The 15,975-nt window shown below is 43.1% G+C and overlaps 1 protein-coding gene across 1 annotated transcript in view; it reads right to left on the reverse strand.

Annotated features, from left to right (window-relative positions):
• Positions 1-15,975, reverse strand: part of TAF1 (TATA-box binding protein associated factor 1) — a 102,589-nt gene that overhangs the window by 17,898 nt on the left and 68,716 nt on the right. Inside the window, exons 28-38 of the mRNA XM_069747263.1 lie at positions 13,474-13,572; positions 12,978-13,155; positions 12,817-12,884; positions 10,317-10,439; positions 9,953-10,045; positions 9,578-9,662; positions 9,266-9,333; positions 6,722-6,838; positions 5,852-5,974; positions 4,443-4,544; positions 4,199-4,349 (exon numbers count right to left, since the gene is read on the reverse strand). Of these exons, the coding sequence (XP_069603364.1) occupies positions 4,199-4,349; positions 4,443-4,544; positions 5,852-5,974; positions 6,722-6,838; positions 9,266-9,333; positions 9,578-9,662; positions 9,953-10,045; positions 10,317-10,439; positions 12,817-12,884; positions 12,978-13,155; positions 13,474-13,572 (1,207 nt within the window). The remainder of the gene's footprint in view (positions 1-4,198; positions 4,350-4,442; positions 4,545-5,851; positions 5,975-6,721; positions 6,839-9,265; positions 9,334-9,577; positions 9,663-9,952; positions 10,046-10,316; positions 10,440-12,816; positions 12,885-12,977; positions 13,156-13,473; positions 13,573-15,975) is intronic.

Here is a 15,975-nt window from a genome sequence, read left to right on the forward strand (position 1 = left end):
CACCGCTCACATGTCAGACACATGCAGCACACATACACGGCTCACATATCAGACACATGCAGCACACATACACTACCAGACAAATGCAGAACACATACACGGCTCACATATCAGACACATGCAGCACACATACACCGCTCACATATCAGACACATGCAGCACACATACACCGCTCACATATCAGACACATGCAGCACACATACACCGCTCACATATCAGACACATGCAGCACACATACACGATTACATATCAGACACATGCAGCACACATACACGATCACATATCAGACACATGCAGCACATATACAGGGCTCACATATCAGACACATGCAACACACATACACGATCACACATCAGACACATGCAGCACACATACATGGCTCACATATCAGACATATGCAGCACGCATACACCGCTCACATATCAGACACATGCAGCACACATACACGGCTCACATATCAGACACATGCAGCACGCATACACCACTCACATATCAGACACATGCAGCACAAATACACCGCTCACATATCAGACACATGCAGCACACACACGGCTCACATTTCAGACACATGCAGCACACATACACCGCTCACATGTCAGACACATGCAGCACACATACACCGCTCACATATCAGACACATGCAGCACACATACACCGCTCACATATCAGACACATGCAGCACACATACTCCGCTCACATATCAGACACATGCAGCACACACACGGCTCACATTTCAGACACATGCAGCACATATACACCGCTCACATATCAGACACATGCAGCACACATACACCGCTCACATATCAGACACATGCAGCACACATACACCGCTCACATATCAGACACATGCAGCACACATACACCGCTCACATATCAAACACAAGCAGCACACATACACCGCTCACATGTCAGACACATGCAGCACACATACACGGCTCACATATCAGACACATGCAGCACACATACACTACCAGACAAATGCAGAACACATACACGGCTCACATATCAGACACATGCAGCACACATACACCGCTCACATATCAGACACATGCAGCACACATACACCGCTCACATATCAGACACATGCAGCACACATACACCGCTCACATATCAGACACTATCAGACACATACACCGCTCACATATCAGACACATGCAGCACACATACACCGCTCACATATCAGACACATGCAGCACACATACACCGCTCACATATCAGACACTATCAGACACATGCAGCACACATACACCGCTCACATATCAGACACATGCAGCACACATACACCGCTCACATATCAGACACATGCAGCACACATACACCGCTCACATATCAGACACATGCAGCACACATACACCGCTCACATATCAGACACATGCAGCACACATACACGATCACATATCAGACACATGCAGCACATATACAGGGCTCACATATCAGACACATGCAACACACATACACGATCACACATCAGACACATGCAGCACACATACATGGCTCACATATCAGACATATGCAGCACGCATACACCGCTCACATTTCAGACACATGCACCACACATACACGGCTCACATATCAGACACATGCAGCACGCATACACCACTCACATATCAGACACATGCAGCACAAATACACCGCTCACATATCAGACACATGCAGCACACACACGGCTCACATTTCAGACACATGCAGCACACATACACCGCACACATGTCAGACACATGCAGCACACATACACCGCTCACATATCAGACACATGCAGCACGCATACACCGCTCACATATCAGACACATGCAGCACACATACTCTGCTCACATATCAGACACATGCAGCACACACACGGCTCACATTTCAGACACATGCAGCACACATACACCGCTCACATATCAGACACATGCAGCACACATACACCGCTCACATATCAGACACATGCAGCACACATACACCGCTCACATATCAGACACATGCAGCACACATACACCGCTCACATATCAAACACAAGCAGCACACATACACCGCTCACATGTCAGACACATGCAGCACACATACACGGCTCACATATCAGACACATGCAGCACACATACACTACCAGACACATGCAGAACACATACACGGCTCACATATCAGACACATGCAGCACACATACACCGCTCACATATCAGACACATGCAGCACACATACACCGCTCACATATCAGACACATGCAGCACACATACACCGCTCACATATCAGACACATGCAGCACACATACACCGCTCACATATCAGACACTATCAGACACATACACCGCTCACATATCAGACACATGCAGCACACATACACCGCTCACATATCAGACACATGCAGCACACATACACCGCTCACATATCAGACACTATCAGACACATGCAGCACACATACACCGCTCACATATCAGACACATGCAGCACACATACACCGCTCACATATCAGACACATGCAGCATACATACACCGCTCACATATCAGACACATGCAGCACACATACACCGCTCACATATCAGACACATGCAGCACACATACACCGCTCACATATCAGACACATGCAGCACACATACACCGCTCACATATCAGACACATGCAGCACACATACACCGCTCACATATCAGACACTATCAGACACATGCAGAACACATACACGATTCACATATCAGACACATGCAGCACACATACACCGCTCACATATCAAACACATGCAGCACACATACACCGCTCACATATCAGACAAAAGCAGCACACATACACCGCTCACATGTCAGACACATGCAGCACACATACACTATCAGACACATGCAGAACACATACACGGCTCACATATCAGACACATGCAGCACACATACACCGCTCACATATCAGACACATGCAGCACACATACACCGCTCACATATCAGACACATGCAGCACACATACACCGCTCACATATCAGACACATGCAGCACACACACGGCTCACATTTCAGACACATGCAGCACATATACACCGCTCACATATCAGACACATGCAGCACACATACTCCGCTCACATATCAGACACATGCAGCACACACACGGCTCACATTTCAGACACATGCAGCACATATACACCGCTCACATATCAGACACATGCAGCACACATACACCGCTCACATATCAGACACATGCAGCACACATACACCGCTCACATATCAGACACATGCAGCACACATACACCGCTCACATGTCAGACACAAGCAGCACACATACACCGCTCACATGTCAGACACATGCAGCACACATACACTATCAGACACATGCAGCACACATACACAGCTCACATATCAGACACATGCAGCACACATACACCGCTCACATCAGACACATGCAGCACACATACACCGCTCACATATCAGACATATGCAGCACACATACACCGCTCACATATCAAACACAAGCAGCACACATACACCGCTCACATATCAGACACTATCAGACACATACACCGCTCACATATCAGACACATGCAGCACACATACACCGCTCACATATCAGACACATGCAGCACACATACACCGCTCACATATCAGACATATGCAGCACACACATATCCACGTGCCGCCTCCCCACACTGCTCAGATGTTAAGCACTTGCAATACAAACAACACTCAAAATATTAGCCACATGCAGCAGACGAACACAGCCCATATGTCACACAGGAAGCACGCACACCGCTCACATATCCACATGCAGCACAACATCATATACTTTAGTCACAAATTCACTGACCAGATGTCGGTAAAATGCCCATGACCCTGTTGCCTTTTGGTGACTGAAATACAGTTAGTAGTAAATTCTTTGGCCACAATTGGTAAAGACTGGCATTGGTCATGTTGGCTTTGATGAAGGTGTAGGATGGAGTGCAAGGCATCTGATTATTTAAGAGACTCAACACCTCAACACATCTTACTCCACTCAGGGACTGGAGGATGTGATTTGGGGTAAAAAGAATCCCACTTCTGATGGTGATTTTGATAAGGAGGTGTCGCCACGCCAAAGCTCCACCCACTTTGTCAGACCTGGCCGAAAATGGCATAAAAACCACAAAAGTTGTGCACCCTGACCTGCGATATCTGAGGGGACAGTACAACAATACAGTGACAAAATCTGTTCATGATGAACAGTCTTTCTGAATTACACAACCATTACGGTGTATGAACACTATGTACTTACATGAGAAGGGATTATCTCCTTCCTCGTCGCTTCCATCATCATCATCTTCACCATCAGACATCAGTAAATCCTCATACAATACACTGGCCTGAGGCAGCTGCACGATGTTCTCATCTTCCTCTGCCAAGTCTCCATCAACATCCTCAATTTCCTTAGATAATTTAAGGGATACAGATAAAAAAAAAACTAATGAAGCATTAGGTTTGTATGAAAAATGGTCAAAACACCTTTAGGAGAAACTTACAGGGGCTGGAGTCTTAGGCTTCCCATCATCATCATCATCCTCAAATCCTTCTATGTCAACATCAGAATCATCTTCCCCTAGACGGTTTCTTCCTAGTCTCATCTGCAGATAAAGAACATATACATTAGTGTGAGATGTACAAGGGCTGGGATTCTTGCTGATGGCTAGAACTAGTCCCTTCTTCTTAAAGGGAACTGGTCAGCTGGACAATGCTGTGCAACCTCTGGGAAGCACGTTACAGGGCAGGAGAAGCCGAACACATTTATATAAGCCCTGCACTTTTTATTCTCAGGAGTCCAATCAGTGATCCTAATCAGTGCTTGAGTCTTCCTTGTATAATCGTGGATACAGCGCTAATGGTCAATCACGGATTAGGACCACCCACTTGATACTTAAAGGGAATCTGTCACCGGGTTTTTGCTACCCAATCTGAAAGCAGCATAGTGTAGGAACAGAGATACCGATTCAAGGGATGTTTCACTTAATGAGCTGCTTGCTGTAGTTTCTTATAAAATCACTGTTGTACAGCAGGATGTTATAACTAGAGGACTAGTAAAGCTGCAGCCAGGTTGTTCATCTGGCGCCCACAGATGAATGGCAGCGTTATACAGGGGAGGGTTGTACACAGAACCGATAGATCTGCGCCGATGGCTCTCTGTTCCTATACATGCTGCTCTCAGATGGGGTGGCAAATACCTGCTAACAGATTCTTTTTAAAGCACCACTTCAGTGGTTTATTTTTTTTCAGTGCTAGAGTAGCGCTTTAAATGTAAGCCCCTTGCCCACGTTCTTACACTCACCTTGCGGCGGCTTCACCTTTTACCGCTGCCACTCGTGTCTCGCGGTGCCATCAACGTCTATTTCTCCGGAAATCAGAGGTTGCGTCACAAGAGCTCAATGCAGCTCTATGAGAGAACGAGGCTCTGATAGGCATGTATTGAGAAGTGACCTCCGATGCGTTCCGTGAAACACTGGAGCTACCGGCAGGTCACTTTTTGCCGGAGACCGACGGGAGCAATGCTGGAAAAGGTTGAAGGCAGTAGCAGGCGAGTATGAGACAGGGAGCAGGGGACTTACATTTAAAGCACCACTCCAGGGGTGCAATAACAAAAAATGCTGGAGTGGTGCCTTAAGAATAAAAAGTGCAGCAAGCACATATTATTTTGTTTAGCTCCTCTTATATTTTACTGTTCTGCCAGCACATAAGACTGAATGATCAATGTGATCCCAGTTCCTTTAACTGCGGAGAGGTGAATACAGGCTACAGGCTTGCAATACGGAAAACATAACCAATAGCTTTTTTGGTAGGAATGACAAAACTACTAAATGAAATAATGTGAAAAATAGAAGGCTACAAATAATCCCCGGTGTTTGTGTAGAAACATATAATAAAGTAAGTGGATTATCACCAGGCTTCTCTTCTCCAGGGAGGCGGTAGCGGCTTCTGTGGCAGATAAATTGCTTTCATCTGGGTAGAAAGGAGCTTCCTGGGACATGCTCAGCGACGTGTTTGTGTCGTAGTAGTCAGGAGGCTGCCATGTAATAGAAAAACGCATCAGCTGTCTACAACTTACGTGTGTAGAGACATTCCTGGTATGCTGCATATCTTGGTTTTAACATACACATGCATAATGAATGGCTGGGAACATCATAAAACCCGCAAAGAAGTCTGCCGAGTACGCATCCCCTACGCTGAACCATATGTCTGTCCCAGACAAAAGGGCTGTCCACTACTTGTACAGCCTATTCATATATGCCCGAGTTCCCAGAGTAAAATAACAAAAACGTGTACTTATCACCGGCACCAGCATCATGCCAGAGATGTCTGCGCCAGGACTCTCAGTGCACAGATGACCACTGTTAAGCAATGTGAACGCTGCAGCCAATCGGCAATCGCTAAAAGGCTGCTGTCTTTATTAATCCATCAGAGTAGACATCCACTCATGGCATAATGATGAGCAGCCCCCCGATCAGCAACCACTCATTATCATGTCACCTGAGCACTGCAGACGATCACTAACCAGATGCTGCTCATCAATATTTCCCTATAGTGGACGTCACAAGAGAAGAAGTACCAAAGGCAGTAGATGTGAAAAAGTCGCATGAGCGCTGGGAGACCTGGCACGGTCATCCCTGGAATGGCGCTGGTGCGGTAGCGAGTATAAGGTTTCTTACTGTACTCGGAAACACTAACATGTAAGATGGAGTAGTCTAAGTAGTGTAATGGCTTCCGTTTGACTATGCCATATTGGAAAATACCCAGATACACAAGTACTAACCTGGGGAGTGTACGGTCCAGGAGTCATCGGATCTAGGCTATCTAGGTCAGCGTCATCTAGGGCAGCCTCCTTAGCAGTGCAAATGTCTTTTTCTAGTTGTGTTAGGTGCTCATCATACTGGTCCAAAAAGGAAACAAAGACCAGAAATCAGCAAAGAATATGGCTCCAGGTTCATCAAAGCAATATTGCCAGAATTCTGGGGTAAAGGCCTTGAAAAGTTGATACATTTTTGTGCAACTCAGAGTTAAGTCATAAGCTACAAAATGTTTGCGTATGCAAGATCTTCACAAGTGTTTTCACCCATACGTCATCACCTCATTCCTGTATGAATTACTACCTGCTTTACCCTCCTGAGGAACCACTACCCATGATGGGGAAACACGTCACATCTAGCTGTATTTTTAGTGACACCCTTGTGTCTTATTATTCTTAAATACAATGGTCGTTTTCAGCTGACTACTTGTGCATTTCACACTGGGCCCAAACTACCACAGAGCTGCTATGGCATCATGTTGGTTGTGACTTCATATTTACATGTCTGGCATTTAGGAATCATGTAAATATGTGTTAGTACCATGCACAAATAACTACAGACCGGTCTCCAATCTCCCCTTCATCTCTAAACTCTTGGAGCGCCTGATCTACTCCCGCCTTACCCGTTACCTCTCCACTCACTCCCTCCTAGACCCTTCACAGTCCGGCTTCCACCCCCTACATTCAACAGAAACTGCACTCATCAAAGTGACCTACGACCTTCTGACAGCAAAATGTAATGGTGACCACTCTCTGCTCATTCTTCTCGATCTTTCTGCAGCTTTCGACACTGTTAACCACCCTCTCTTACTCTCTAGGCTCCAGTCACTTGGCATTAAGGACACTGCTCTCTCCTGGTTCTCCTCCTATCTTTCTGACCGCTCCTTCAGTGTTCTGTTCTCTGGCACCACTTCATCTCCTTTTCTCCAGACCATCAGCAGATTTGGCTTTCAGTACCATCTTTATGCCGACGACACACAACTATACACGTCAGCCCCTGACCTTACCCCCGCTGTACTACAGAACACCAATGACTGTCCGCAGTCTCCAACATCATGTCCGCTCTCTATCTGAAACTCAACCTCTCCAAAACTGAACAACTTCTGCTCCCACCGTCTACTAATCTCCCTAAATCTGACATTTCCTTCTCCGTGGCTGGCACCATAACAACACCCTGGCAGCAGGCGCGCTGTCTGGGTGTTATGTTTGACTCCGATCTCTCCCTCACCTCCCATATACAATCTCTTGCCCGCTCATGCCGCTTACACCGACAGAACATCTCTAGAATCCGCCCTTTTCTCACCATGGAAACAACAAAATCCCTCACTGTCGCCCTGATCCACTCCCGCCTGGACTACTGTAACACTCTATTAATTGGCCTCCCCCTTACTCGACTTTCCCCTCTCCAGTCCATCCTTAATGCAGCAGCCGGGGTCGTCTATCTAGCTAATCGTTACTCGTGTCCGCTCTTCGCCAGTCATTACACTGGCTGCCCATTCAATACAGGATACAATTCAAAGTACTTGTTCTCACCCACAAAGCTCTTCACAGTGCAGCACCCCCTTACATCTCCTCCCTCATTTCTGTCTATCGGCCTAACCGACCTCTGCGCTCTGCAAATGACTTTCGACTAACCTCTGCACTAATCCGTACCTTCCACTCCCGACTCCAAGACTTCTCCCGTGCTGCGCCAATCCTCTGGAATGCTCTACCCCAAGATAATAGAACCATCCACAATTTGCATAGTTTTAGGCGCTCACTCAAAACACATTTGTTCAGAGCGGCCTATCACGGTCACTAATCAAATCAAAGTCATTTTATGTTTGTGTGTGTGTAGCCCATTCACTATCCCTATCTATCCCCCACCCCCTGAAGATGGCTGGACCATCATTGTAAATACATCATTGTAAATAAGCTCCTGTACTTTGTATCTCCCCCACCTCATTGTAGGGTCGTCTTATTTTGCTTTAATTATTGTATTGTTAACATTGTTACTTATGACCGTTGTGTTTGAAACTGTTAAACTGTAAAGTGCTGTGGAATATGTTGGCGCTATATAAATAAAGATTATTATTATGTGTATCTTTGGATTGAATTATAAGGGCACTTATCTTTGCCATTGAAGATTTGTCCATCTTCCTTTTAGTATGGGAGATTTTGCAGGTGTTTATGTGTATTAGGGTCCCTTAAGAGATTCAGAAAAGTTTCTTCCAACTCCGCCAAAATGGAACTAGGGCAGGACAGGAGTGTGACCCCGCAGTATGTCTAATTCATGACGAGTTATGGCATTCCGCCAGAAATCTTACTCCAGTCAAAGACTGGAGTAAGATGTGTGGCGCAGTGCACGCTACTCGTCAAGGGCGCCGGATTCATTAAGAGGCATGCACTTTTTAACGAATCAAGAGCGTCTGACTCCTACATACCCCCCTCATCAAGATCAGCGTGAGAAACAGCGGTCTTGATGAATCGTGTTGTGTGGTTGACTTTAATACCTCCCCAAACACAGCTTACCTCAGCCAGAGTCTGGCTACAGACATTAACAATTTCCTGTGCCGTTTTACTATACGGACTTTCTGGCCCTGTGAATAAAACAAGTTATTGTGTAATTACGGTAGACTCACTATGTGATGAACACAATGAACATAGTAACATCACAAAAAGTATCAAATAAACTAAATAAAAAGTCCCAGCATCCTCACCAAAATTTTACTTTTGCAAAATTGCATCAATTTTAGAAAACTGGGCAGAATCTTCCACATGAGCTCTTTCTGACATACAAGCGAACTGGAACAACCGAAAATAGGGTGATCACCCATAACTTACCATTGTATTTCATACTGTTTGTGCAGATTAAATTAACATCAGCCAGGAAGATTTCTCGATTTTGATATTTGTGTTTGGAAATATTCTGGACACAAGAATAAATGCAATTATTTAGATAGCTTTACAAAAATAAAAAGTAATTCATTAGGATATCGGGAATTCCGACACAATTTCTGCTTTTTCCTGAAGAAGGGGATGGTTTATTATTTTTTTTACACCGTATGCAGCATGAATCTACTTATTTCATAGATTTCTATGCAATAGTCACAGGCAGTTAAATGTAAGTTATTAAACTGTTCATATTTTGATTACAAATTTGAAACTAGAAGAAAAAGAAAAACACCAAATAAAAGATTAAATAAATGAATAAATAACCTGACGAATAGTCTCCAAATCCATCGGGTTGACAATGACTTTGTAGTAGTCAGGAATAAACTTTTTATTTACAGGATGATGGAAGGGCCATGACTGTAGAAATGAGAAGAAAGGTTTTAGACGTTATAGAAGCATCCTACAGAAGTTTCCCCCTTCTTACCGTCTTCTATTTTACCAATAATCATTACACTTATTATGGTAAAGGAAAACAAATGACATGTGTTCCTCAGACAAGGATTTCTATCTACATGTAAAGTCGTATAGTAAAAATCCCACCATCTCCAGTGGTGGCAACTTCATCATAAAATGAAGAGACATACCTATGTGATTTAACATTGTGAAGAAATCTTAAAACTCAACATACGTCAGTCACTGCCATCATCTTCTGAGTCACGATGTTATCCAAGATAAAGGAGAAGGCAACTTGGTCATCATCATCCAGCAATGGGTTAATTGCTTTCTCCAGTCTCGCGAGCTTGTCCTCCTTCTGTTAACAAAAGCGCACAGAACATGTCTTACAAACCTAGAAAGTGATGTATGTTTTAGAGAAATCAGCCAGTAAATGACCGGTATCAATTCACCTTTGAACATAGTCAGCGGTCTCATTCCTGCACTTTCCACTTTTGCTTGATCGTATGGGACATAGTATGGAGTAATACGGTGTAACGAGCTCTAGAGCAAATGATGGGGAATGCTCATGGCGAAGGTCTGACTACTACTATTCTACTTTAGAGCAATTTCACTAATCTAAGTCCCTTTTCTCTTACGACTATTCACCCATTTGGCCAGCACCACTGAAGGGTTTGTCAATCCAGAGCCAGCAATTAATGCGGATGGCCAAAGGGTAGCGCCGATAGACCCACAGTGCTCAGCTGACTGCGGGGTGGCAAATTTATTTTCAGATGTGGTTATCCAGGCTGGGATACGCGGTGATGTGTCGTATGATACTGACATTGCAGTGTTGCATTGCATCTAATAATCTCCAATAGAGTTGACCTGCAACCCTCCGCGATGGAGAAAGAGAATTACAAATGTGCCTAAACAAGTTGGACTTTCTCCGGCGTTGGTTACAAGTCACACACAACTCACTTGCCATAGATTTCAGTATAAGTCACTTGCGATTTGGCCATTTTTTTTTTACAACAAGATCCCAGCACAGGACATGGTTTGTGATACAACTTTTCTGAGAATTGCCGTCGCCCGACATGTTGCTGTGCAGCCTTCGTCTTTGGAGGACATCAGATCTAGCAAATACTTGGATGCCCCATACTTCCTTACAGCTTTGTGTTGTTCCATTTCTTTGTTATCCCACCTATATATTTATTAATAAAGTGACAATTGTAGGTCACCATTTCTGTTGATAAAGGAGCATTGTCCCTTACAGTCTGAAACCAATGTTACTGATTGGACAGTATGGGATTGGGGCTACATGGTGATGTGTCGCACCGCAGCCGTTATCTGACAAGTTGATAAGATTTGACTATAAATAAAAAGCTAACTTGCATGCAAGACATGTCACGTGCAACTTGCACTGAAGTCTATGACAAGTGTGTCGCGTGCAACCTGCGACAGAACATGCTGCACATTTGGAAACATATGTAACTGACACAGTCACAATGTGCAGCAGGTCACAATGCAACGACATACGAAATCATTATATCCTTAGATACAAGGTGTCACTGCAATTTCAGACACGTCACCCAAGCCGAAGTCTGTGGAGGGACACATCTAACTGGTGTCAATTTATTCCTCAATTTCTAGGAGGAATAACAGAGGAATGACACAACATAAAGCTCAAAGAAAAGTCCCAGAGTTGTTATTTCATGGAGAATACAAGGATTGAGCAAAATAGCCATGTTAGGGGAACAGACGGGACCTCATTCAAGCAGGCGTCCTGTGACTTCAACATCAGATCACCAGGATATTTGCTGTGGGCATCAAGGGGAATTTGGAAACTCCTGAAGAGGTAAAGCATTGTTGGACAATGCAGATCTCTCATAGGACTTGCTGTCATTTCCTCCACATCACCGTATGATTCTGCTTATAGTGTAGAAGTATTTTCATCCAGTGCAGAGAGACTTCCATAACTGAACTATCATATAAAGTGTTATCCTTTCATTTAAAAGGCTGCCAGAAAGAGAAACTTTATGCCATCGTCCGAAATGTCTGAGGGCAATTCATGAAGTCTGGCACCACTAATTCTGTATGCTCTGGACCCCTCTCCCACGTCTCAGTGATGCCGTACTGTGTTTGTAAAAGTCAAGCTCTCATGCAAAGTTTTCCAGAAAAGCCAGATACAGAAGAGGGCCGCAACCTATTCATTGCCATTATACTAGACCCTCGGCAGACTATTCTAGAAATGTGGAGACTTTCCAGTGCAAAGACTAGTTTTCTAAAAAACCAACCAAGCATGACAATCACCTGCTTGGGCAAACCACCATTTCAGAGAGGGTAACTGTGAGCAGAGAAGTCATGTACCTATGTCCGTACCGCAGTTCTCGTGACTATCAGGATGAGAGGTTTTCACTTTAAACCACAAATCCTATAAGGAATCCCGCTGATTATAGTTTTTTCTTCCTTAAAGCCCATTTATTCACTTGTATGACTCATTATCAATTATTATATTCCTGGTTATACTCGCCTTAGGATCTAAAATTCTATCTCAGTAATTCTGTTCTGGTCTTACGGCAGCAATTCCTGGGACTCCTTTTTGAACTCTCAGTGCCGGAGTGTTATGTTTTCCATGCTTTGTGTATGATCATCGCATACTTACACCCTTCCACTTTGTCTTAATACGTTTTTCAGTTCCTAATTTGTGACTTCTCTGTATCAGCATTACCATTATTAGAATGTTAGCAGCTTACCTCTCTGAGTTTTTCATCACACAGATCCAACATTTCTTTTGAAATTTGGGTCAACGCATGTTTAGGTCCTGAATTTCGAAAAAAAATAAATAGGTGTATATAAAAAAAAGGTTCCCAATATAGAATCATACCGTACAGATGACATATTAGAGATTCCTCACCATTATAAAGGATGCTGTTCTTCACGATTAGCTCCACCTGCTCTCGAAACTCTTCACGGGACGGATACATTCTCTTGCGCACATTTTCTCGCAATGTTTGTAGATCCATGGGATTTGTCACTATCTTGTAGTAATCCTTTACTACTTTAGCATTTACAGGACTGTGGAAAGGGTAGGTCTTCAAAAGAAAAAAAACATCATGTAAAAAAAAAAAAAAATGCATCGAAGTAATCCAAAAAAAAAGCAACAATGCGGTTTTCTGTCCATCTCTGCATTAGAATGATTAGGGTGATGTTCCGCATTGCAGGATAGTCTTAGGCTGGGGCTCCAGAGCGAGTCACTTGTAAATCATGTATGTCAATGTTTCACCGAAAATCTGACATGGATTTTTAACATGCAGCTGGCACCTTTCTAACCCGTAAAGAAACAATGAAGTCTCTTAATGCTATGATTTTACCACAATTACATTGTCCCTCCGTGTAATTACACGACTTACATTGGCCATGTCTCTCATGTCATTGATGATGGACTCAAGGACTGATGATAAGGTGACCATGGGATCAGTCCTTCTACGATGTATTGACTTATGAGGTCGCTGAAAGACAAGCAAAGGATCACAATGTAAGCTGTATTTTCTATATTAGATGTCAATCACATCAGATCATGTCCATGTGAAGAATATGCAAAGTGACATCACATATCAAAATTAATGTTATTGCAAAAAGTGAATAGCAAGGAAAACACGGCGACATCTGCTGCAATATGTATACAGCCCTATTACAGGATGCTAAAAACGGCAAATTACTGATAGTTACAAGTTGACTTGGTATTTGTATGATGGACTATTGCTACTGTTCCACCAGTGTAATTCTGCTACCTGAGAGTGATTACCATCTTCTATGAGCTTGAGGGATAGCAATCACAATACAAATTACACAGGCCACAAAAAACCCTATAAACCAAAGGGCAATACTGTGTTGGACACATGCAGATTTGTCTACATCACATTGTGTTTCGCCTACACCCACAGCTTCCTGCTGTAAGGCAATGAGGCTGAGAAACGCCAGTGCAGGATTGTAAATGCTATATATGTTGTGAGAATGTGTAATGCAACACGTCGTACACACAGTGCATGCTACCTTCTCCTATCCAATCGCCCATTAATTTCATACATTTGGGCGGTCCGCACTTTACTCTGCACTGACATTTTAAAATGTCAATGCAGAGTAAACTGCTTGCACCAGATAGTGCAGATGTTGTAGTAAGTAACCAGCTGTCAGACACAGCCAGACTCAACATAGAGAAGGCAGAGAGGTTTTATTACTGTCTCTGCCTTTCTGAATTGATGTATACAGAAAAAACTTTGTGTATCCAGTATCAGAAGCACTGACGGCGCTTTCTCCTATGAAAACAGCAGTCATATGATCGTTGGGTGTAACAACATTAGGAACTGCTGGGTTCTACGAGAACCAGTGAGCTCTGCTGTGCATGAGGCTGAATTTTCCTTGTTACCAGGCCCAATACACCAGCCTCAATTACACAGAAACCAAAAATACAAAAGGATGTATTAATATGTTACCACCAAGGGTCTTTTAATACCTAATAGTAGAGTGTGTAAAATAAAAGAACAGAAAAAAAACAGAAAAAGGAAAAATAGAGAGAGACTGACAGTTCAAATCTCTGTTTCTATCCCCTCCCCGTCAAAAAAATGTATGTTCACAATATAAATATATTTTCTTTAGAGATCGTGAAAATAAAATAAAATTTGTAAACCAGACACGCTTTGGCAAAAAAAAAAAAAAAAAAAAATAAGACAAATGAATGAGAAAAAAAAACAAAACAGATTATGCATTTTAACCCCTTTACACCCACGGGTGGTTTGCACGTTATGGACCGGGTCAATTTTTACAATTCTGACCACTGTCCCTTTATGAGGTTATAACTCTGGAACGCTTCAACGGATCCTGATAATTCTGACACTGTTTTCACGTGACATATTTTACTTCATGATAGTGGTAAAAATTCTTTGATAGTACCTGCGTTTTTTTGTGACAAAAAAACGAAATTTGGCAAAAATTATGAAAATTTCTCATTTTCCAACTTTGAATTTTTATGCAATTAAATCACAGAGATATGTCACACAAAATACTTAATAAGTAACATTTCCCACATGTCTACTTTACATCAGCACAATTTTGGAACCAAAATTTTTTTTTGTTAGGGAGTTATAAGGGTTAAAAGTTGACCAGCAATTTCTCGTTTTTACAACACCATTTCTTTTTAGGGACCACATCACATTTGAAGTCATTTTGAGGGGTCTATATGATAGAAAATAAACTGCACCCCTCAAGGTGCTCAAAACCACATTCAGGGTATGTGCACACGTCAGGTTTTTTTCCTGACAAAATCCTGAGAATTCTGCCAGAAATCCGCGTCTTTTTTCGCGCGGATTTCTCGCTGAATTTGCGCGGATTTTTTGCGGAATTTTTGTGTGTTTTTTTTTTTTTTCCCTGAATGTCCTTTTTGACATGGAATCCGCAAAAAATCCACAAAAAGAATGAGCATGTCCGTTCTTTTTGCGGAATGCGTCTTTTTTGCGGAAAAAAACGCTAACATATGCACAAAAAATGCAGAATGCATTCTAAAAGATAGGATGCATAATGTTAGCGTTTTTTTCCCGGATTTATAGCGTTTTTATAGCGAAATTCCGCAAAAAAAAACGCTAAAAATCCGGACGTGTGCACATACCCTCAAAGAGTTTATTAACCCTTCAGGAGTTTCACAGGAACTTTTTGAATGTTTAAAAAAAAAATGAACATTTAACTTTTTTTCGCCAAAAATTTACTTCAGCTCCAATTTGTTTTATTCTACCAAGGGTAACAGGAGAAAATGGACCCTAAAAGTTGTTGAACAATTTGTCCTGAGTACACCGATACCCCATATGTGGGGGTAAACCACTGTGCGGGCGCATGGCAGAGCTCGGAAGGGAAGGAGCGCC

Source organism: Ranitomeya imitator, chromosome 2 (genome assembly GCF_032444005.1).
Source record: "Ranitomeya imitator isolate aRanImi1 chromosome 2, aRanImi1.pri, whole genome shotgun sequence".
Classification (NCBI taxonomy): Eukaryota; Metazoa; Chordata; class Amphibia; order Anura; family Dendrobatidae; genus Ranitomeya; species Ranitomeya imitator.